Genomic DNA, 25,947 nt, shown 5'->3' with positions numbered 1-25,947 from the left:
TTTTTCGCAGATGATGGACAGACTAACTTGGACTGTTTTGATGGAAACAGAACCACACCTGGCAGAGCACTGCAGGGCTAAAACGGAAACGGAACAGACAGGGTAATATCCTCCCTTCTCTGAAGAAGATATACCGATATAATTTGTTTAAGTATGAGAACACCGTGAGTTAGAAAACTTTCGACTGTGCCAGCACGATTTGCCTTTTTTTTCTTTTTACACTAACGGGGTTCGTATTCCCTTCATGTTAGACCTGCGCTGACTGAGCCAACATCTTGGTTAATGATCACCATTTGTCAGACAGTCAGGAAGATGACAGCTGCGTTTTAAACATAGGCCAACTCCGCTAATGAAATGAAGCAATATCGCCATGGTGCCATTTCCTTTCTCAGGTACCTTCATTCGTCTCTACACACTTATTAAATACAGGTCTAAATATAGGTGAGTTCTATTTAAAGATTTATCAGAGAATGTGCTAGAATGCTGGTTTGGTATAATGCTACGTTTGCCTTCGTCTCTGATCCCGCTCCCTTCCACCCATTGAAGCCCCCATAGACCTATACTATAGGATACACTTTGAAGTGTGCTGCATTAAAACAGCCCTCAGGATCTGTGGAATGATATGAAATATATTATATATACACACACAGTATATATATATACAGTATATATATATATCCACTAATTACATCCTTACATTTGCTAGCCACACACACACACACACACACACACACACACACACACACATGTAATATCGTGGAGTGAGTGTGGTAATATCGTGGCCCTCTGGAGTGAGAGTGGTAATATCGTGGCCCTCTGGAGTGAGTGTGGTAATATCGTGGCCCTCTGGAGTGAGTGTGGTAATATCGTGGCCCTCTGGAGTGAGTGTGGTAATATCGTGGCCCTCTGGAGTGAGTGTGGTAATATAGTAATAATAATATACTGTAAATAATGTACTATGTATGCAGCGATGTACTGTAATATGGCTATGGTCATTGGTCACCATAGCCATATTACAGCATATCATTGCATACTTTAAAATTCCACCTCACAAGCATCAAAACCCAGGTAAAAAATAACATGTCCAGATCCACGTGAGGCCGTGCAGGCCTCACGTGGGGCCAGATGTACAGGCCGCTTCACAACCCTGGACGGAGCAGCGCGCCTGACTGACGAGCACGGACTGACAGGCATGTCCATCGCTGGCACACTGACAGCAGGGCTATTGGGGCCTGTCAGTTTTAGAGCTTTCATCTATTTGATCCCGACATGACCTCTGCATGGGAGCGGCTCAGAGTCACATGACCTCTGCATGGGAGCGGCTCAGAGTCACAGTGCCAAGAGACGTGCACGCACGCGAGCAGGCGCACACGAGCGCACGGTGCATGCACGGGCACACATACACCAGTGGTGGAAAACATACTCAATTGTTTTACTTAAGTAAAAGTATCAATACTGCACTGTAGAAGTACTCCGTTACAAGTAAAAAAGTCTGGAATTCAAAATGTACTTAAAGTACTAAAAGTAGAAAGTACTCACTATGCAGAATGTCCCATTTCAAGTTTTCAAATCTTTTGAAAATAGCTGATCTACAAGCTCACAATGCATTGTGAGCTTGTAGATCGATTGTAATAATAATAATATTAATTGCATGGCGTAAAAGTACAATATTTGCCTCTGAAAGGCAGTGTAAAGTAGGCCTACTGACATTTTTAAATACCGGTACTCAAGTACAAATACCTAAAATTTGTACTTAACTAATGCACTTAGTTACTTTCCACCACTGACGCACACACGCACGCACACATAGGTATCTTAGTGAAGTATTTACACACACACACACACACACACACACACACACACACACACACACACACACACACACACACACACACACACACACACACACACACACACACACACACACACACACACACACACACACACACACACACACACACACACACACACGACTGGGCGGATTGGCAAGCATTGCATCAGCTATACCGCATGAAACAGGAAGAGAGCTCTGGGGTGCTCAGCCCAATACCAACGGCAGGATTATGGCAACGCAGGTTTACATGGCGGATTGTTGAGAGAGGGAATCTGATATTGAGCTCTGGATGTTTCGAAAGGCTAATAGAAAGGCTGTGCAGATAAGAGGATGAGGATGATGCTTGGATTGGACCCTGTGAGTGGAATAAAGATCGATTGCATTCATAAATCCACGGTATCCACTGTACAGTACATATTTACTCATACGACTGGGGATACATTATACAAATAGTCTAGACTACTGTACATTTATTTATTTATTCATGTAGCTGTTAATACCTCATGCACCATGGATCCGTCCACTAGCTTTTTGGTTTTCACTTGTTTCTTCTCATAATCTGTTGATCGCCATGTTGGCTTGTGGTGGACATATTTTGTCATCATTCAACGTTCAATATTCACTGTTCAAATGGACCCATGAGGGTCCATTTGGTTCCATTTGAACACTCTAAGGGGCTTTGCCTTCGTCAGTGTCAGAATTTAGCTTCTGACACTGACGAAGGCCTGCGCGCCGAAACGAGACTCTTACTACGACTGAGATTGCAGATTTGTTCTCTCCTGCTGTTGAAGCTCTCTCTACCTGACTACACTGACCCCTGAAGCTCTCTCTACCCGACTACACTGACCCCTGAAGCTCTCTCTACCCGACTACACTGACCCCTGAAGCTCTCTCTACCCGACTACACTGACCCCTGAAGCTCTCTCTACCCGACTACACTGACCCCTGAAGCTCTCTCTACCCGACTACACTGACCCCTGAAGCTCTCTCTACCCGACTACACTGACCCCTGAAGCTCTCTCTACCCGCCTACACTGACCCCTGAAGCTCTCTCTACCCGACTACACTGACCCCTGAAGCTCTCTCTACCTGACTACACTGACCTCTGAAGCTCTCTCTACCCGACTACACTGACCCCTGAAGCTCTCTCTACCCGACTACACTGACCTCTGAAGCTCTCTCTACCCGACTACACTGACCTCTGAAGCTCTCTCTACCCTACACTCACCTCTGAAGCTCTCTCTACCCCACTGACCCCTGAAGCTCTCTCTACCCCACTGACCCCCGAAGCTCTCTCTACCTGACTACACTGACCCCTGAAGCTCTCTCTACCCGACTACACTGACCCCTGAAGCTCTCTCTACCCGACTACACTGACCCCTGAAGCTCTCTCTACCCGACTACACTGACCCCTGAAGCTCTCTCTACCCGACTACACTGACCCCTGAAGCTCTCTCTACCTGACTACACTGACCCCTGCTGTTGAAGCTGTCTCTACCCGACTACACTGACCCCTGAAGCTCTCTCTACCTGACTACACTGACCCCTGAAGCTCTCTCTACCTGACTACACTGACCCCTGAAGCTCTCTCTACCTGACTACACTGACCCCTGCTGTTGAAGCTGTCTCTACCCGACTACACTGACCCCTGAAGCTCTCTCTACCTGACTACACTGACCCCTGAAGCTCTCTCTACCTGACTACACTGACCCCTGCTGTTGAAGCTGTCTCTACCCGACTACACTCTCCCATCTGTATCTGTTCTGTGTTTCACACTGCGCTGCTGCTATGACAACTGAATATCCCTCGCCGCGTGGGATCAATAAAGGTCTACTATCCGTCTGTCTATCTAAAGAGCATTGTTGAGACTGAGCTGGCCTTGTAGACACATGAGGAGCTGCAGAACATCAATTATTTTGTCCCGTGTCTTGAAAAGATGAGGACACGTCACGCCATCGTCTGCTGCTCTCCACGAGAACGCTCACAATGATGTTCCTCCCGCCTCTCTGCTTCTGGTTGCGAATAATGAACGGATGATTGAGTGCACGAAATGGACAGAAGGAAAAAAAGAATTGCTTCAGAGTAATTAATGCATGCTTCATTTAAAGCAGATTAGCCAGATGCACTCCGCTGTCCTCCAGTCGGAGCCAGTTTAAAATGTTAAGCTCAACATTTGCCAGTTGGAGTAGCAGACGCAGTCTAGCAAACAAACATTGTTCGCCAAGATAAAAGTAACATTCAGCACATAATTTGTGCTCTGCAAACTTGTCTAACGAGTGCAACTTTTATTGAGTGGTGGAAAAAGTATACTCACATGTTTTTACTTCGAGTTTTTACTTAAAGTATCAATACTGCACTGTAGAAGTACTCCGTTACGAGTAAAAGTCCGGAATTCAGAATTTACTTGAGTAGAAGTACAACTATTGGTATCAAAATGTACTGGAAAGTAGGAAGTAATCATCATGCAGAATGTCCAATTTCATGTTTTCAAATGTATAAAAATCTTTTAAAAATAGCAGATGTGACGCACTGTGAGCTTGTAGATTATCTATTTTCAAATGGCCAAAATGTATATAGGGCTGTAGTGGTAAATGTATGTCTTGTAATAATAATCCAATCCATCTACAAAGTAAGTGAAAATGTGACGTACTCAAATACCTAAAAACTGTACTTAAGTACAGTACACAAGTACATGACATGTACGTAGTTACTTTACACCACTGCTTTGGTTTTTATTAGTGATGCACCAAATATTCGGCCGCAGAAAATATTCGGCAGAAAATGGCTAAAAATGCATTTTCGGCCTATTCGGTTTCGGCCCGAATAGGCAGAAAATATATCACCGAATAGTGTATGCAATTAATGCATTCAAAAGAGCTGAATAAATGTTTTATGGACCCATAATAGTGATTGTTATTTTAAGTTTTGCCATAACCATTTATTTTGCCATAAATCAGGTAGCTTTAAGGTACGGCCATGACAGCAATGGTAGGAAAAAAGATATATAATATTAATCATATTCGGATATTCGGTATTCGGTTTTCGGCCAACTGTTTCCTATATTCGGTATTCGGTTTCGGCCAAGAATGTCCCTTTCAGTGCATCCCTAGTTTTTATAGTTGACAATTCCCAGAGTTTGTACCGTATTTGTTTTATGAGTGGGGGCCTGGTGCGTGCATGCGTCTAAAGCGGTATTAGCTAAACAGCGAATGTAGGCGTCTCAAAAACCAAACCTCCAAAGTGTGTTGAGCATCTGAAGTTTGCTTTGTTAATTAATACTGCTCAATATACAAGAGACCCCAGCAAACAGATACAGATCACCATGCATACGCCTGCAGAAACAGATACGGATCACCATGCATACGCCTGCAGAAAATGGAAGTTTGGATGCAATTATTTTGGATTCTCTGCCCTTTATTCTTAAAAACAAAAATTGGATTTGGTGCAACTGCAGGTATAGGTAATGCAGTAATACTCTCCTCAGGCTGAAGGAGGGGCAAGAAAAACACAAAAAACTTAATCAGGGAAATGATACTGTTCTTAATGTGTGTGTGTGTGTGTGTGTGTGTGTGTGTGGGGGGGACGGGGGGGGGGACGTACAATCTTCAACCCAGATTCACAGCTTATCATAACTCCAGCCCTGGAGACAGACGGAATGGGATTTGTTTGCACCCAGACATTTGAGAGGAGATTATTGGACAAGAGAATATATAGAAAAGTGTGAGCTGAGGCAGAACTGAGGCGTTACCTTGATGGACTTGGCCGGCATGATGTTGGACGGATGCCGCTTGGCCACCTGTGCACTGTCGCCCGCGGAGATGAAGCTTGGCCCCTGTGAGATTTCGATAAGAAACCGTATGGTTAGTGGAACTGATTATCTACCCCCAAATAAAAAAATAAATAATGATATTCATCTCCTGAACGTGGGCTAGATTTGCTCATTTTTGGTCCGGGCGACGACTAGAAAGCACTCGAGAACGATAAGGAAAAACATCAGCAGAATTCAGCATGCAACAAAACCAAGGGGGCAGAACAAAACACATTTGAATGAATGCGGTCAACCAGCAGAGATAAGCGCAAATAAATCCTCTATAAATGACATTTATCATCAGCCCCTCTTTGTGTTGCGGAACAACCGCCGGCACCAAATTAACCCTGGGGCGCAGGGGTTGATATTGCATTTGCATGACTTGCCCTTGAAAAAAAGATCAGCTGCGCTTATCCTTATCCCCCTGCAGGCTTAGAGGGAATATCCTGCAAAGTAAAAATCATCCCCAATGTTAATTTAACTCTGAGTTCAATGAACACTGAGTATTTTTGCTGTCCTGCTCTATTGGGCACATCCAGCTGCACAGAAAATAATGACAGAAACAAGCCAACAGAATGCAGATATGGATAACTGATGGCATTCCAGCGTACAGCCAGTAAGGCTCCTCACTGCACTAAACTGCAATCAGTAAGGCTTTCACTGGAGTCCGTTTTTTTTGATTGATTGAACGGTACCCGGAGAACTCGCCAGTTCACCAACTCGCCGCAGCGAATATTCTCAATCAATTCTCATCAATGTCCTTATCGTTATGCTAACATGCTGTCTTCATCAGTGGCCGGTTAAAGCTCACCCGTGGCTCCCGACATGTGTGGCAGGTTAAAACTAGCCTGTGTCTTCCTGTGCGGTTAGGTTTAGGGTTTGGGTTTTGGGTAGGGTGTTGGACTAATGCCTGTCGGACTGTTAGTACGTCGGACCAAACACATGCACCCGGGCGTAGTTTGACATGTACAGTACATGGGCAGTTGGGCCCTTAAGTATCCTGAAAACAATTAAGGCCCATTGACCTTATGCACACCGCCATCTTGTCAGCAAGGTGTCGAGAAATGATGTGCAGATTATCTTTTCTGTGTGTCAGAGTTCGGGAGTGCTCAATGTATATCACTCAACAGTGCACATAAAGCATGAGGTTGCTTTATTAAAAACTATTATTCAAGCTTTTCGCACAGCTGCAATGTTGGTGAGTTTGACGTCGTTTAATACAATTAGATAGGACTTTTCTGTTTGGATGAATGGGCTGTCAAGGGGACATTGCATCTAGTTAGCACCTTGCTGGCAAGATGGCCACGGTCTGCATAAAGTTTCTGTACTCTACCCTGAGCCATATTAACCTGACGCTGCCAGATGAGGGCGGTATTGCGGAAACATATTCCCCAACACAACACTCATCTGGGATCTCTGACAGAGTTGAGCCCTGAGTCAGATCTGCTTCGCACCGAACCAATCAGCGTGAGCTAAAGGCGGGATGCGGATGTGACGGTATATAGACACGTCGATATGATTGGTTGTGTTTGCACGCCCACACGGTGATAGACAGACGCTCCCATCCAATCATCTACCATGTATCTTGAAAAAAAGGAACAGCCCCGTCATCGAATTTGCTTCCGCGATCCCAGATCCAAATAAGCTGTGAAACAAATTTGTGTAGCAAGCTTTTTGGATCTGGCAGCGTCAGGTTAGAGCCATATGCCGCCCTAATGAATAGTTTGTTTTGAGAGGCCTGTAGTTTAAATTTTAGTACCTCTGGGGTGCTAGAGCAGTGGTTTTCAACCTCTTTCACATCAAGGCCCATTATTTATTTGGCATTTGAGCCACAGAGCACCATTAGCCTCTCAGGCCCACAACTAAATAATATATTTTGTTATGGTTGGATAAGATTTTGTCCACAATTCCATGTTGTATTGGTACGATAGCAGAGATAACAGGCAAACATTGATCAAAATTACAATTCAAAACATTTGACCTTGCTCTTTCACTGTTTCCTCACTAAGACATTCACCACACCATGTACCAAGTTCCAAAACTCAAACAAAAGAGTAGGCCTACATTTGTACATTCCATGATACAACCTATCTGCTGCCATCAATGAGAGTGCATGTTTCAGGTGCACATACACACTGTACCTGAGGGGCCATGTTGTGGTCACACAGGAAGCTCTGGTACTTCAGGGGTATGTGGACACTCTCCTTGGGACGCAGGTAGACACGTGGAGGCGCCGACTCATCCTCCCCGACGTGAAACATGTCCTCCTCCAGTGGGGTAGGTGATTTGGTCAGCTCCTTGAAGTAGCACCACTCCTCCGTGCTGGTGATCACACTGTGTGAAAAGAGGGTTCCAATTCATAATGGGCTATATATGCACACACCAGCCACCTTGGAAAGAACTTGGGCTCCTAATGAAAGTCAGGGTGCTTCTATTGTGCGTGTTGGCTCACTGGTTACACTGACTCTGTCCATTTGGTTCCATTTGTACACTCTCAGAGTTATGGAGGTCCTTGAAATGAAGAAGTTTGAGAACCATTGTACACTAAATGGAACAGAGGCTAAATTAGTATCATCGGTAACACCTGTGAAGGAAGTAGGGAAGTGGCCCGGAAGTAGGAAGAGTTATTCTGTGTGCATAGAGCCTATTAGAGTATGCACCACCCCTCGGTTGATCCAGCACATTGTTAATGTTGTTGTAAAATATTGTTACTGTTGTGAGAAAATATATGTTGTTACAATTTACAATTACAGTTTATAGAATTAAGCAGATACTCTTATCTAGAGCAACTTACAGCAAGGTGCATGAACACATACTGTGCATCAAATGCAGAAACCGTGTAGTGTCTCAGTAAACTATAGGTAAAGCAAGTAAATAACCTAGCATCACTCTAAACAACATATTATCAAAATAATAAGCTGTACATTGAAACTATAGGATGCCAGGCAAACAATGTACAGTACCTAGCACCCCACTACCAGAATCGGGTCGACGTGGTGTCGCTAGGGCCGAGTTTACCAACACTCCACTTGCCTCCACACTTCCACAGACTATCCATAAGTACTCTGCCAAGGTTCTAGGCTTATTATCCCACCCTCAATATCTTCACATATTGTACAGTTATTATAAAACCCATGCAGGCACCTCTTTTGCCGATTAGGACCACTCTACTCTATTAAGTTACATGACATATCAGATATGTCTCCTTCCCTCACTCAGTCATGACATATCACTTAGACATGGTGCCCTCTGAAATAATATAAACGGCATATGTATCTTTTGGATTGGCTTGTAATAATGGTCAGCTGCTAACTTTTCATTTTCAATCAGCATCATAATTCAGACTGAATGTTCCAGACTGAATGCACTAGGTTTGTGTGGATTTGCCCCTGTGATTTTAGGTACAGTATATGTAAATTATGTGGCATTCTATTTTGTCCAAAATTGAGCAATTACGAAGCATAAAAGTCTAGGAATAATGTGTGTCGTTAATAACCATGGAAACCCCGAAATGAGATGAATCAGCTGGTTTGCGTGCAGCCAGGGCTGACTGAAAGCCTCAGCCAAAATACTGAGAAACACATCAGGTCAAGATGTCTTCAAAATGAAAGGCTAGGTTATGCTGTCATGCCATGTCAATGTAAGAAATGCTGGATTAAATATGTGTTTATTTGATAAGCTAAATCATCAATAACATAGGGAGTGTCGCATAGAACAAAGCAAAGTAATACTGCCTCATCAAAGGTTGTGACTTTATACAGTATATTGTCAATCACTTGCATGAGATGGGGAGAGGTGGAGTTAGTTGCTTTAGCAGACAGTTTGAGGGTCCAATGGAGTTAAGAGGTTTAGTCCAAAGTACTTTTTACTACATTTCATTGTTTTTTTTAAACCAACACACAGATGTAAAGGTTGTTCAATAGCACTGATTTATACAAAAAAAAATAAAAAAAAATTGAGTTAGGTGGTTTCCTCCTAAAACCACCTGCGCTGCTGCGTCTTTCATGAGTACATCCACATCATTACTAAATTCACCGATCGCTGTGGGTCTGTCCTATTCCGGGTCACCAGTGAAATGCATGTTGGGACGCGTAACAGACCCACACGGGGTAAACAAATCGGACCCTGATACTACTAGCTACTCTTGCGTTAGTCAACATAACTTCTTCTTTGTGGAAGCATCGCGGCCAACACGAGGGTTGCATGGCACAGGCACCTGAAAGCCAGCTCTGACAGATGGACAGGGCATGTTAACGTGAACACACGCGCTGTTTCGACACCACACTGAACATCATTTGCTGTTCATATATTCAGAAGGGGTAAGGATTATGTTAAACACTCCGATTGCCCGGGGTTATTTAATCCATTAAATCATAGCGCCCAAGCGATTTATAGCAACAGAGCACTTTTACTGACGGACCGGAAGTTATACCGGAAGTTATGTGGCTGGAGCAGCTAAATGTAGCCAAACCACAACGGGAGGCATGATTAAATCTAATGCGACTAGCGACTGGACAGTGGGGGGGCTAGGATATTTATAGCAACAGAGCACTTTTACCGACGGACCGGAAGTTATACCGGATGTGGCTGGAGCAGCTAAATGTAGCCAAACCACTCTCAATGCGACAACGGGAGGCATGATTAAATCTAACGCGACTAGCGACTGGACAGCGAGGGGATAGGATCTTTTCTTAGAATTGGACGGGATGATTTAGATCGCGAGTTATTAACGTTTTAAGATTTTCGTTGTCGTCCGCTAAACTGGGGGGGAACATTTTCGATGACGTCCCACTGTTGAACAACACGAGGATTGGAACAGGCTGTAGACTGATGCAATCAGTTTTCATATCAATAAACGTTGTCTTTTGGATAAAACTTTGTCATGGGCGCTGGGTGTTACTAATAGAAAGGACAGTGAACTTCGTCCTGTTAATGTGTTAATGTTAATGTGGGACGTCCTCGTGAGCGGTGCTCGTGTGTTGGTTCCCATAGCCACAGCACTAACTTGCTGGCTGGCAGCTCTTGGCGTCTTTGGCAGTGTCCTGCTAGTCTCATTCTCCTGGCTGCTATTTTGGCTGGCTCACCGTTGGCATTCCATCGTACAGATTGATGTTGGTAACATGTGTATACTTGCTGATGTTAAGTACTGCATGCAACATCCTGGTGTAGCACCTATCTAGACTTCTGCAGGTTTGGCTTCAGGGTCCAGCATCCACTGCCGTATAGGAGAACAGACTATGTTGTATAGAACAGGGGTTCCCAAAGTGGGTTCCGGGGACCCCCAGGGGTCCTTGAGGGAGTTCCAGGGGGTCCCCAGCTGAATAATAGTTTGAAACCAAACTCTGAGAGTGTACAAATGGGTCCTCATCAAACCCTGTACACTCAAGACACTGCCCCCGCTGCAACCCTTAGACATATATGGAGCTGACCTGTTCCGACATTCCATATGTTGATCCGACCTCATCAAACCCTGTACACCCAAGACACGCTCCATATGTGGCCAGACTACATCAAACCCTGTACACTCAAGACACTGCCCCCGCTGCCACCCTGCTGACATATGGTCCATATATGGCCAGTACAGAATTAATTCCATATGTCTGACCCCCCATTCCAAAGTGCCAGCGCACGCCCAGCAGTCTGCTGTCACCCAGGAGGATGCGTGCACGCAACCTCGACCTTTAGGGCAAAGTCACTTCTTGCCCTCAGGCGTCTTACTGGTTTAGTTGAGTAAGACTAAAATATTAAGGTTTTTGATATTTAGTTGACTATAAGACTAGACTAAGACTGAACAATTTCAGAAGACTAAATACTAAGACTAAATGGTGTGTTATATTCAAAAGACTAAGACTAAAGAGTGTTTAAATAATTAGCTCACATAATTTTATAGAGCTACATGAAGTACAGAAAACCAGAAATGTTCCTGAAAAATCATTGTGGGTAACTGAAGCTTCCCTTCACATTCAAATGTCTTTTTTATGCAATACAATATTGTTTTTCTTGTTCACAAAAGGCATATTGATAAACAACAACAATAAACAACTACTGTGATTTGTACAGTATTTGGTCCAAAGGAGAAGTGGGGCGACATTCCAAGGTCTAGAGTCAATACTACTGAGTACAATGCTTGGCTTTCAATTACCATCGGCAGCTTTCATACAATGCTATGGAGGTCAATGCTATAGTCCCCCAATCCCCATCAAATGGATTTACAGGGGAAAAGATAACACACTCTGGGCAGAGAGGGGAGTCATTTCCAACCTTCTCCTCCATGCACTCCACTTTTCCTCTTTTCTTCGAGTTTGAGAATTTCACACAGAAATACATAAAGGGACACAGACTACTTTAAACATCAAAGGGTCCACACCCCGGGGGCATGGAGAAGGGAATTTCGCGCAATAGCAAATGGAGAATGTATGAATTTTTCAGGAACCCCACCTTGCCAACATTAGCCTTGCGACTAGACGAGTCATTTTAATGAACCTTATTTGGATTTTTACCAAATTGCAGCAAACCATTTTGCATGTATCGAGAGAGAGAGAGAGAGAGAGAGAGAGAGAGAGAGAGAGAGAGAGAGAGAGAGTGAGACATGCGTGTGTGTGTGTGTATGTGCTTATGCCATGCACGAGATGTATTCTACGTCTAAGTAAAATCCAGAGTGTACTCTGATAATGTAAAGGGCAACTCAAAAGAAAAGACACAAGGTGCTGTTTATAGACAGAGACAACAGCGACAACACAAGAGGCCATGCAGGAGCATGAATAGATTTAGATGGGAATGGGGACGACGACAGTAAAACAGTAAGAGGAGCAGTGGGGAAGATAATGAAACCACAGCATGAATAGGAGAGAGCGAGAGCGAGAGAGGAGGGAGAAGAGAGACAGAGAGAAATGGAGAAATGGCCTCGATCGTTGCTGGAGACACACTGAGGAACTATACGCATACGCAGTGCATCCTTTTCCCTTCGCTGGCCGCCAGCTATGGCAGGCAAGGGGCGCTCCGGTGAGGCATTATACACACGAACGCAGCCATGCAAAATGCATGGCAACAGGTATGGAACGTGTTCTCTCTACTGTAGAGGAGCCTTCAGGCTTCCCGCTATTTCTTCAGCAAGGCGGGGGAAGAAGAAAAAGAATACCCCAGCACATCAAAGGTAGAACTCTCCGACCCGTTCCAGCTCTCTGTCTCTAAGTAGTCTCAACGGCCAAGCTCAGAAAAATCAGGTTACAGCTGGAGTTTTGTTTTTGTTTTTCTTCTCCATGGGTTTTGTTTGTGTGGAAGAAGTGTGATTCATACGGTGACATACAAAACAGCAGTATATCTGCTGTTCCTGGAGTGCAATATTAATCATAACTTTGGCCTGGAACACGTTGGACGCATCACCTCAGCATGGTGTCAGCATAGGAAAAAAAATACATATACCGGTACATAAAAGGTTCTCCCCTACAGTATGACATGGCCAAAATAGGGATAAATTATGAATCAATTATATTGTTCAATTATTGATTATCTTTCATAATCAATCAAATCGATGTTTACGATAGAGGGCTCCGTATCGCTCTTCTGCAACCTGTGAGTGATCCTAGGACTTCTGAAGAAGAGTACACCAGGAAATAATGTGATCTAAAAACATGAATAAAAATCGAGTAGGTCCAGCCTGATTTATAAAAATATTCATTTCAGACGGCGTTTTTGGTTAAAACAAGCGGTGACACACTTTTTTGTCACGATGAAAGTATAGAGACTCTCGTCTGTCTTTTGGGATATTTGGTGTTTACATCGTCATAGAACAACATTATTCTGTGGGTCTTGGGCATTTTATTTTGAAGTTTCAGTCTGAAACGGAAGCCTGTGTGTTTGTGAACCAATCAGAGGGTTGCATCCCTTCAAGCGAAGTGAGAGACAGACTGCCAGCTCAGCATGTTTGCTGCTATGTGGCTTATTTCTAACCGATAATGTTTTCAGATACATATTTTAGCGTGCCGATTAAGTTTAAAATTAGTAATACAACGTCTAAATGTCATCTTGAAGGAGATTAAAAACAGTGTAGTTCTGTAATCAACATCCGCTGTGTTTGGATGGATGCGCAGCAATGGGAATAAAACAGGTGAATGAATTCAAGATTCATTTTTATTCATGCTGGACTCGACGCGTCACGTTTTCGTTCAAAGGAAATAATTAAAAAATGATTTTACTGGACTTTTGATATAAAAATAGATACACAAAAATTGTGTATCTATTTTCCCCATTGTTTTGGCATCTATTGTTACTGTAGGTATGTCCATATGGTGACCACAGATATGCTCTAGAAGTGTGAAAAACCTTTCATTTCGCTACGAGTAAAAATGCAAAAACTCGCTGGCAGTGCAGGGCAGACCATTCTAAGTGGCAGTTAATGAGTTTTAACCGTTGCAGCCCCAAAGAGATATCCAATGCTTCAGGATGAATACGTAATAAGTACATTTACTTAAGTACTGTACTTGAGACACATTGTGAGCTTGTAGATCTGGTATTTTCAAAATGTGTATACAATTTGAAAACCTGAAATGGGACATGCCCCATAGTGAGTACCGTACTTTCTATTTCAGTACTGCAAGTACATTTTGATGCCACTATACTTTTGTACTTTTATTCCAGCACATTTAGAACTTTTACTTGTAACGGAGTAGTTCTACATTGGAGTATTGATACTTTTACTATAGGTAAAACAGGCGAGTATGTTTTCCACCACTGGTTAACTGTTGCAGCCCAAAAAAAGATACCCAACGAAGGATGCTTCAGGATGACTCGTGCCTTAGGGCACGAGACAGTTTGGTGAAATCCCGTTGCTTCAACACCTTGGTGAGCGGTGGCCCGAAAAGAACACAGTCGCCTTCGTGGCACAGCTGTGCCTCAATCCCTTCCCCAATTAGCCCAGGTGGCCCTGCTGGCTGGACTAATGCACCAGCGATTCATGCACAGCACAGGCCAGCCATTGTTTGTCAACATGTGCGCTCACACAAACCGAAGACATGCAGCAGAAATGACACTGGACTATTAGTTACATTATAAATGACACTGGACCATGCTAGTGGCATTATAAATGACACTGGACCATGCTAGTGGCATTATAAATGACACTGGACCATTAGTGGCATTATAAATGACACTGGACTATTAGTGGCATTATAAATGACACTGACTGGACCATGCTAGTGGCATTATAAATGACACTGGACCATTAGTGTGGACCAAAACTGTGGAATGCACTTCCCATTGCAGTCAGAACTGCAGCATCACTCCCAATCTTCCGCCGTAGTCTGAAAACCCACCTTTTCAGACTCCATCATGGCCCATAGCACTTCCCCTACCCCCTTAGATAGCATTTCTGTAGACTTAGATAGCATTTGATACAGACTTATAGCATGTTATGTAGACAGCACTAGAATTGCATTGTATATAGTCATAGCACGCCATAGTACATATGTATAGCATAGTAGTATATATGTATAGTTTCATTATATAGATATTCCACTGTTACTTTCTTAGCTTACGCATGTTTCATGATAAATGCTTTTATGTGATGTATTCCCATGCTTTTGTTCTTGCTTAATGTAAGTCGCTCTGGATTAACACATTTAGTACCGGAACTGCATCAAAATAAAGGCGCTGCTTGCGCCAGAGTAATCGCCAGAGTAGTGATCGCTTCTATTTTGAAAGCCATGAACCGGAAATACTTTCTTAAAAAGGTTGACTGACAAAGTGCCATCACAATCTCCGATCATCTTAATATATTTATATACGCTCCAAAAAGAGTTAATATTTTGCGGGAGAGACGGATGAGGAGCAGAAACGCAGCGCCAGCATATCGATCCATTCATCACCACGGAGAGCGCCCTGGATGAGGAGATACGAGTCATTCTTTCCGCCGCGCTAACATGGGAGTCAATGACAAGCTAATAGTTTCACAGAGCGTTAGCATACGGCAAGCGAAAAGCGAAATGCCAAAAAAAAAAAAAAGTAATTATTCTGAATATTATTATCTCGCCCCGCGTCGTTTGGACGTCGCTAGGACGTCCACAGACGTCTAAGGCACCTCTCGGTTCCAATCCTTATGACGTTTCAGGACGTATTATGTACAAAATGTGTTAAGAGTGTCTGCTAAATGCCTAAATTGTAAATTGTAAATTGTTAGTGGCATTAGAACTGACACTGGACCATTAGTGGCATTTTAAATGACACTGGACCATTCCTGTTACATTAGAAGTGACAACAGAGACAGACCATTCACACTGTAGATATTTCCCATTTTAAACAAAGCTTAAGTGGTTTAATGGCACTAATTGTTTCAGCAGCATGCCACACGTACAGTATGCAGTTCAAGGAGAACCGATGCAGGACTGCTGCAGCGAGCTAAATTATCTCCGTCTTGCTCTCATGTGAGGTGAGATGCATGAATTAACACAGCACTAAAAGTGTGGTTGCCAAGAGAACTGAAACTTCTCAAATGAAATCCATTTGAATGCTAAATATTAAATGAAGCACACATGAAAGAAAAAGGAGACCAACTACGTTGCTGTCCGTTGTGCCGATCAGACATCCGAGGTTCGGATCCGATTTCAAATTTTTCATCGCATCGCGATTGAAATATAAACGTTTCTCGAGAAAGATAGCTAGTGTGAGCTAATGCTAACATTAGCCTTTTCTTACAATGGAGCAGTAAGGCAGGACTGCGAGCGGTGTAAAAGGAAGTACTTGAGTAGTAATCTTCCCAATTCCGGCCCTGCGCAAGCCATTTACCACTTGTGGCCGCCAGGCAGTGGGATACACTGCACACTGTATCCCAGAAGCCTAATGTCTCCCTTGGCCAGAGGCATGATTTCCCAACACCTAGGTTCGACACACACACTGCACGCAGCACTGCGCTATACCTGAGTTCGGGGTCTTCACTGTGGATCCGGATGGTTTGTGGAACATTGAAGGGGTTCTTGAGCACAAACTCCATGTACTCGGCGATGCCCAGGCTGGCGTAGAGCACATGCTGGGTGGTGATGGCCTGGCTCAGCATGTTGGCGATGCCCTCCGTCTTGCTGCGGTCCTGGTAGGCCTCGATGACGCGCAGGTCCCTGTCCAGCCGGGCGCGTTCTTCCCGCCGAGTCTGAGCCAAGATGGAGGAGGACATTTTGGTGTTATAATGAACTATAATTTATTTTACATATCTTTTCAAAACATATTTCTGAAGGTTTTCTGTGACTGAGTAGTTGCAGGCATGGATTAGGAAGGGGGTTGAAAAGAGGTGCTTTCTGAACTCCCTACCAACAACTGTTGGTAGACTCCTTCCCTAGACTCCTTCAAAACTGCATTCAACAGCAATTCAAAACTGGTCCCTGTAAAAAAGCCCCCCCCCTCTTTATTTCTATACTGTACACCCTTTCCTTTTTTTGGGTTAGGGTACCGGTATATGATAATTTCTTTTTGCATAGAAGTGTAGCTATATTTGTATATCTTTAAATGTTTTGATGAATTGAAAATGGAAGACCATTATGTAAACAAGTCCTCAGAACTGTACCCCATAAACCAATCTGCAAACTTTTAATAAAATGTTCAAACACAATGAGAGCTAATATTTTTTAATACATTATTTATTCGTTTCTAAAAAAAGAAAAAAAATCTTGTTACAGTGTGCGACTCAGCGCGATTGCCTGCAGGAGTTTGCATCCCATAGCCTGAGGGGATGGGACTGGATTCAGTCAGTGAATCCCTAGTGAAAGAGACACACCCAGCCGCTGTTTCACTAGGAAACGCATAGGCTACGTAATTAAATTGATGGAACCTTTATTTATTCTCAAAAAGAGCATTGAGGTTCCCCCTCATTTGCAATGCTGACGAGATCACATATATAAAAACAATTAAGACAGATATAAAACACAAAACAAATCAACAAATAAGGCATAAAGACATAATACACAAACAGTGAAACAAAACAGTTACATATTGAGGTAGGGAGATTCAAAAGCAGGTTATTAAATTGTCCATAGGATATTGGGGTACCAATTTTCAGTGTTTGAGTGTTCCATGAAGTAGGGGCATCAAAGCAGAAAGCAGATTTTCCCAGTTCAGACTGCACAGATGGGACCTCTAGTGTAAGCCATTCACTTGAACGGGTCTGACGAGTATTTCTTTCCCACCAATAGCTTTAAAGAAAACTGGTGTCAGTGCCTGGATCTCCTCTCAGAGAGGGAAGACCAACCTACCCTGTCATAGAGGGTACAATGGTGAGTGCTGTAGCTTTCACCAGTGATACATCTAAGTGCTGAGTGATTAACTGTATCTAGGGGTAGAAGAGTGGTAATGGCAGCATTTCTATAGATTACATCATCGTAATCCAAAACTGACATAAAGACAGCTTCAAAATAACCAGATATTTATATTCAGTGACTCTGTCGATACAGGATCCATTGATAGTATGAATGTGTAGGGAGTTGAAGTCTATGTTTTTGGGTTTTGAGAATAGAATACATTTGGTTGAAATTCTGGACAGAAGCCATTTCAAGGTTAATGTCTCATTTGCAAGGTTGAATCAGAGGTAGATTTTTAGGAAATATGTCCAATTTAGGACTGTGTCATTACAATAGATCAAAATCACTATAAAAGACCAATTTGCTTAGATCTACGCTAATGGTGATAGGTCAGATTAATTCAAGTGTTAACAAGGTCTGTTACCGACTAGGCAATCACCTTCAAATGTAATCAGGTTCCCACACACTTTTACCAATGCATTTGACAAACCCCACAATATTTTACCCTGTTCACGTGGCTATATGTTGTGGGGCGGGTGTGGCCCAGGGGGTAGAGTGGCCGGTAGATGAGCTGGATGGGAACCATGAGGTTCCCAGTTCCAACCCGAGCTCCAACCCGAGTTAGTGTTGAAGTGTCCTTGAGCAAGACTCTGAACCCCTAATTACTCCCAATGAGCAGGTTGGTGCCTTGTATGGCTTCCTCTTTCCTCCGCCATGAGGTGTGTGAATGGGTGAACGTAATGCACAATCTATGTAAAGTGCTTTGGATAAAAGCGCTATATAAATGCTTCAGAAGTCGGTTGGTTGTCTTTATGCGTTTTTGCCTTTGGCGCATGGCTAATCAGAGCGTCCTGTTGCCAATATCGACATGTTGGGTGCATAATTGCATATACTGTAGCCTGAATCCAGCGTTGCTCTACAGACACGGGGTTTTCGAGAGCCATACATAATTGAACGTAAAGGTTCAAGGCGATAAGCAATCTGCTTGCGCTTGTAAATTTAACATCCCCTCTGCCAACTGCATATACCGTTACACCTATATGTGCATCACGTGACTAATTTATACTCCATTCTGCAAGGGTGTCAACATATCTACGAGCTTCAGGCTACACTCACGCAGTCCATGCAGTGCAGCATTTTAATACAAATGACATCATTTGCATAATATTATAATATCGGCTTTAAGACCTGTTTCTATAATGTGTTTTATTTTAGTTTTATTTTTAGTTTTGTCATTATTATTTATTTATTTTTGTTCTGTATGTATTGTTGTCAAAACATTTCGTGATAAGATTTTGTTTGTATTTGTGCTGCCATGGGGATGTGGGCAGGGGGGGGAATACATGTATATGTCAAATTTTTTTTTTTTTTTACCTCTAAATTTTATCCCACGATTTTGTAACCCAGTTTTCTTTTCACCCAGTGCCAATTATCTAATGTAATCCTGGGCGCTACACTTCCTCTGCCAACCTGGGGGGGCAGCGGACTGACCTCATGCCTCCTTCTATGCATGAGGAGTCCAAGCTGCTTCTTTTCACCTGACAGAGGGGAATTTCCCCGGCCGGACGTAGCGTGTGGAAGGGACACGTTATTCCCACCAGTTCCTTTCCCCTCCATCAGGCGCCCCAGCTGGCCAGGGGGAGGTAGTTTTAGAGACCAGGATTACTGCATGTTTTTGTGAGGGTATGTACCCTAGGGGACACACAGAAAGGCCCTTTCACCAACCCCCGCCTCGGGTATGGGCACTGATGACGCGGAGGAGGGAACACGCCGCCAGTGCCCCATATGTCAATTTTTTTGAAAATACTTCTTTGTACTGTAAAGAAAATCAATAAACATATGTTTAAAAAAAAAAGACCTGTTTCTATGAACATAATAAACCGCCAATAACATTATGTTCAAACCTTTTCCAAAAAACTGTTAATTCTAAACCCCTTTTCAGACCTAGAAAACGGTTCCTCTGTTGAGTATCAAATTACAAGTATGGCAGTATGCCGTTTATACAGAAACAAGGAAACAAAGTCTGAAGAAGACTCGAGGTCAAATTCAGAATATAACAGGCATTTTCATTTTAATATAGAAATTAAATGAGACATGAATACTTATTATGCTAGTAGAGAAACATTTTCAGCAGATATACTGTAAAATAGCAGCAGATATAGAATGGTACACATGAGCCAGTACAGCAGCAGTGGTACATAGTCATATACAGTGGCGTGCACAGACATTTAGACGGGCAGGTGCTCAAGTGAAAAAAGGGCACCTTGTGCAGTGCGGTTGCCTTAACAGTGTGAGATATAAATAATGTGACAATGTGACATAAATAATATATTAGAAGCTTTTCATCAATAATTGATCAATGTCACCATGATCCACATACTGTACAGTGTACAAACTTTTTTTCAAAAGGGCACATTGCTGTCCAGAGGGCAAAGGGCAGGTGCTCTAGCACCACCTAGTGTCTATTTGTGCACGCCACTTGTCATATACACAAAGTGATAAGGCCTGTGTCATCAACACTGACATGGTGTGCCAGGTAGGACGTTTCCCTGCAAATGAGACACAGCCACTGTCTTAACTCGTTTTGGACGGGATCCACAAGATCTACAAGCTCGTAGCGCGGCACTCGGTGCCCCTGGAACAACATATTTTGAGAATGGGGTCCGAAGGAAATTACATATAATTCCTTAATATTAAATAGTTTGAGAACCACTGATTTTCTGAAAACTGTCATGATTTAGAAGACATTTTGTAGAATCAGTTTTCAGGTCGAAATGGGTTAACTAATTATTTTAATCCTACAATAATCTATGAGAGCGGAATATTGAGGGGGAAAAAATTGTATAACAATTAAGGTAGGGCAGTCTAACTGGGACAAAGCAATGTCACGCCGTGACTCCCACCTTTTAAGTGTGAAATCATTCTTTTGCGTGGCATGAATATTTCAGCGCCTTTCTCCCTTGAGATGGCTGTTGCAAAGTGCCATGAACACACTACACTACACTACAACACCCGTCTCCAGAGAAAGACAGAGTACATGTGACACAGCTGCGGCGTGTATACAGTACCAAAGCCAAAATTGCATTTAGCAACGCGTCGCCACTCGCCGTTGGGTACAAATACAAGATGTGCCCGTGGGGTGTACAGTGGAACAATGAACACCTTGCCTGTTCGGTTTGCCACAAACGCAGAGGGGGGCTGAGGGGCATCATGTTCCCTACAGGCTCTCTGCCACCGCTAGCCTAGCTGGCAGCTCTGAGAGAGACACTTCACATCAAAGGGGCCTCCCTCCCAAGACATTATATTATTTCATAATGCAGAGCACCAGGATAGACGTGATTAACTTGCCTTACTTGTCCATTTAAAATGTGAGTCAAGAGGGCACACATGCATGGACAACATAGCAACGGCTGTGCTTTGGAGATAGGAGCTTGGCTAAAACCTTACCATGACCCTAGTCGCCGTCTTGACCTGGCCCTCCGCGTCTTTCTGGGCCTCCTGCCGATGCACGGCGGCCATGCGCTCCAGCTTGCGCCGGCGCATGTCGCTGGGCTCGTCCGCGGAGCGACGTCCGTCGGCCACCAGGGGGGACCTGTCTTTGATCCCGCCGCCGTTGAGGAGAGCCACGAGGTCGCCGTCGACCTCCACCAGCCTCAGCGCCCGCGCCACGTTCCTCGCTGCGTACACACGCACACACACACACACACGAATATTATTAATTTGGCTCATGCAAATTGCCTGTGTTCTTCAGAGGGATTTTGACTATTTCCCCCCAATATCTTGTGATCCAAAACAAACCACTATTGATTTCGTTGACTATGACGAAAAATGTCAGTCGACTACCTTTTTTCACTGAGGAAAGCTGAATAAAAACTAAATAAGAACTAAGCTTTATGATGACAGACTAATAAAAACTAGACTAAAATGTTAAGGGTGGACTATTGGAGAAGAGAGAACTAAAAGTAATTTAATGCTTCATGGTTGCATGCTGAAAATAGCTGATCTACAAGCTCACAACGCGCCACGCTTGTGACTAAAATCGTATGACATTTAGTCGACTATCATACTAAAACATTTCAGTTGACTAAATGTGACAAAAACTACCGGTAAATGAAAATGTATTCAAAGGACTATGACTAAAAGTAAAAAAATAAAGCTATATCTGCTGTCAAAATCAACACTAATCCGTACAACACTCATTCAGACAGACATTCATGCCAAACTTTGAGTGCTGCTGTCCAAATACTACTGTTCCTTCCCTCGTATGAGAGGCAGCACTCCAGACACATTCCAATCCCCAGAAACTCGATGCGTTGCCATGCGATGCACAATGTGTTATCACTATGGCTCTGAACGTACGCCACAAATATAATCTCAGCGGGACGGAAGCAACAATAGATGAAGTGAGATACCGTGGTATGTGGGCAAAACTGAGAGAAAAGAGAGCATTTAGAGGTAGAGAGAGAGAGACGTGGGCCTCTGGTGTGAAGTATATAGCTTCTCCCCTCTTCTTCCAACATCATCATCATACTATACTATACTATACTATATCATCAGTATTATTATTATTATTATCATCATACTATAATCATACTATAATTCTGACAATGTCTGTCTGTCTGAATGTGTGTCACTGTGACTGCCGTAGCTCCTCACTACCTGCACCAATCACTCCCACTTTTCACACAGGCATTGACCATAATAATATGGAGGTCTTAACTTTTCTAATTTAACAAATTATAAATTAATAATTAATTTATTAGTGAATGAAAAATGCGAAAACACACCCAGAGCGCAGTACCCCCCATGTCCATAAGGGGGGGGGGGGCAATATCTCACAACGGGTAAGGGCTAGTAACACACAACAGAAGAGTTGGACTGTGTTGTTGGTCCTCAGTTGACAAGTTCAGCCAAGCAAGAAGAGAAACTTCTCCCCTGCTCACTCACAGTGCGTCCGCGCGCACACACACACCCCCAATATACATCTCCCTTTCACCCATCAAGCATCTCACCAAACCCCCCCCCCACACACACACACACACACACACACACACACACACACAGCTATATCTTCCTCTCTGGACACTCTCCACCATTTTTCCATTCCTTATCAGAGAAGCACTGGGGCTCGCTGCCAATCACCTGAGCAGATAGTGTCCAGGTAAACTGCACTATATACTTCCACAGCCACAGGCGGCCCTGTCACTGGAGTGGAGTGCACTGCCAGGCAAGCTATGGAGTTGAATTGACAGCAAATTTAGATTTGTATTTTAGTCATAATATACTTTTGAATTAAACTGTCTTTTGAATTAAACTGGGTACAGATTGGCCACATGTAATGTAGAACACAAGAGCAAGCAGTGTTGTTGCACAACAGTGAGAGCTGCTCCTGTTTGTTTCATCCGTTTGGAGGACTCTCTTTGTGATATTTTTTTAAACTTTTCTTTGTTTATTTTACATTTTTATCCCACAATTTTGTAACCCATTTTTTTGTAATCAAATGTAATCCTGCATACCTACACTCCCTCTGCCAACCTGCATGGGGAGAGTAACGGACTGACATCATGCTTCCTTCGGTGCATGAGGAGTCCAAGCTGCTTCTTTTCACCTGACAGAGGGGAGTTTCCCCCGGCTAGACGGAGCGTTCCTTTCCCCTCCATCAGGTGCCCCGGTGGCCAGGGGGAAGTAGTTTAGAGACCAGGATTACTGCATGATTTTTGTGAGGGTACCTACTGGGCCTACGGGACACGGGGAGAACATGCAAACTCCACACAGAAAGGCCCTTTCGTCAACCCCGCCTCGGGTATGGGCACTGGTGACACAGAGGAGAGAACACGCCCCCAGCACCCATTAGCCCAGGGATAATCCAACCTAGGACCTTCTAGTCCTATACCGACTGCACCACCGTGCCCCCCTCCATTACATTTTAGTTAAAATAACTCTAAAATGTAAAATAACACATTCTGTTTGCATGTGCTCATGACATGTCTGTGATATTATTTGACATGCGGTCATGGTATAGCGCAGCGTAATAAATGTTTTTGCTGAAACGTGAGGTGTTTCTCATAGGTTTGTTTACACACCTCACACTGTGGAGTAATTGTGGGCCGTGCTCCCATACTTAATCTCATCATTAGAAGCGTTTATATCTGTCTCCCTGAGTCCGTCCTTTAGCTATTATGTGAGGGTGCTGCTGACAGCTCCAATTGTGTGTAAGCAGTCTAAATACACAATTGCATGCATTCTCAGGCGCACGCATGCGCACACACGCGCACGCACGCGCTTCTGCAGGCTCGATTAGGTTGCAAATTGAGTGGTACAGCGGTGAAGCCAACAGACAAGATCGTGAAATCCACTACATCTGGGTGAGCTGATCAAGGCAGAGGCATGTCAAAAATACACGCACGCATGCACACTCAAATATTTGTAGGCCTACATTTTAAATGGACATGTACACGGCTGTAGTGAAGCCAGAAGTGAAGTTTTGGGTGGGCCTGGCCAGGAGTGGGTGGGAGTTGCATGCATGCGTGCATTTAACAGACGCTTTTAAACCCAGAGCGACTTACAGTAAGCAAGAACAACAATACATCAAATACATAAAAAAAATACTGCAGTCATCAAGAATCATACGTAAGCATCTGTCTAACAGTGGAATATCTCTATTAGGTACTTTCCACCACAGCATGGGCTCAGCGGGTTCTTACCGTTGCGTCGTTGGACAGTGCTGCGGCCCGCCAGGCTGCCGCCGCTGAAGCCCACGGTGCTAGCGTGAGGCGTGATGACGTGGGAGCGCGGTGGAGGCAGCTCTCTGCCAACGCTCGGCTTGGGGTCCATCGGGCATCCTGAAGACAGACACCAATGAATCACTTAAATCAGGAGTGAGCAACTTTGACGATGGAGGGCCACTATATTTCCACACTCGCTCCAGAGGGGCCACATTGCATATTACTGTCGTAGCAGTGGGGGGGGGGGGGGGGGGGGGGAACCTGAAAAGTAATCTGTATCTTTGAACCTGTAGGTTATACAACAGGGAGCTGTAGCTTTGAACCTGTAGGTTATACAACAGGGAGCTGTAGCTTTGAACCTGTAGGTTATACAACAGGGAGGTGTAGCTTTGAACCTGTAGTAGGTTATACAACAGGGAGGTGTAGCTTTGAACCTGTAGTAGGTTATACAACAGGGAGGTGTAGCTTTGAACCTGTAGTAAGTTATACAACAGGGAGGTGTAGCTTTGAACCTGTAGGTTATACAACGGAGGTGTAGCTTTGCCACTGGAGTTTATAACATCCTACAACACGGTGAACAAGATGGTTATAGGGGAGCTGAGAACATTAATGCAGAGACCCGTCCACATGACTGAGAAAACAGAGAAAATATAATTCAAAAGTTCACTTTAACAATGCTTCTATTAACTTCAGTGGAAAGGAGGTATCATAGACGCCTGCAGCTGAATAAAGTATTTGCCATTGTACAAGTATAATTTTGTTACAAAGGCACAGCATGGCCATGTTTCAAATGCTCTGGCCTTGACAATGTGGGCTTTTCGACTTAGCTTATAGCTGTGGCACCTCCTAACAACCCAGAGTTTGATCGAAAGCCAGATCCTTCCATTTCACACTAGAAACTAAATCTATTTATTTAAAGGCCTATGGGCAGCTCTCTTTCAGGCCAGATTTGAAAGTTCAGGTCAATCAATGACTTTAAAGCCTTTTGGTCTGAATCAATGTACCGAGACACGGCCAGGTCTATTCATTAGAAAGGTTTGGACACGGGCAAGCTGGCAACATGCTAGGTGTCACGCTGACTGATGGCTACTACTGGCTGTACTGTAGACACTGTCTGACTGAGTGGTCAGTGAGAGGAAACATGCAGGGCAAACATGCATGGTAGAGTACAAATTTGAGTATTTCAAATGTTCTATTTTTACTAGAAACTACATTTCAGAGGCAAATATTGTACTTTTACTGTCTCCACTACATTAATTTGGAAACTTTAGTTACTAGTTACTTTGTAAATGTTGATTATTA

At 43.7% G+C, this 25,947-nt stretch overlaps 1 protein-coding gene across 1 annotated transcript in view; it reads right to left on the bottom strand.

The window, feature by feature from the left end:
* The window catches only part of nphp4 (nephronophthisis 4), a 268,172-nt gene that overhangs the window by 15,937 nt on the left and 226,288 nt on the right, over positions 1 to 25,947 (bottom strand). Inside the window, exons 18-22 of the mRNA XM_080762891.1 lie at positions 24,625 to 24,762; positions 21,368 to 21,597; positions 16,553 to 16,779; positions 7,784 to 7,976; positions 5,583 to 5,666 (exon numbers count right to left, since the gene is read on the bottom strand). Coding sequence (XP_080619017.1) covers positions 5,583 to 5,666; positions 7,784 to 7,976; positions 16,553 to 16,779; positions 21,368 to 21,597; positions 24,625 to 24,762 — 872 coding nt within the window. The remainder of the gene's footprint in view (positions 1 to 5,582; positions 5,667 to 7,783; positions 7,977 to 16,552; positions 16,780 to 21,367; positions 21,598 to 24,624; positions 24,763 to 25,947) is intronic.

This window comes from Protomyctophum bolini (genome assembly GCF_963924005.1).
Source record: "Protomyctophum bolini genome assembly, chromosome: 5".
Classification (NCBI taxonomy): Eukaryota; Metazoa; Chordata; class Actinopteri; order Myctophiformes; family Myctophidae; genus Protomyctophum; species Protomyctophum bolini.
The sequence above is the reverse complement of the archived record's forward strand: the minus strand, read 5'-3'. Positions and strand labels throughout refer to the sequence as shown.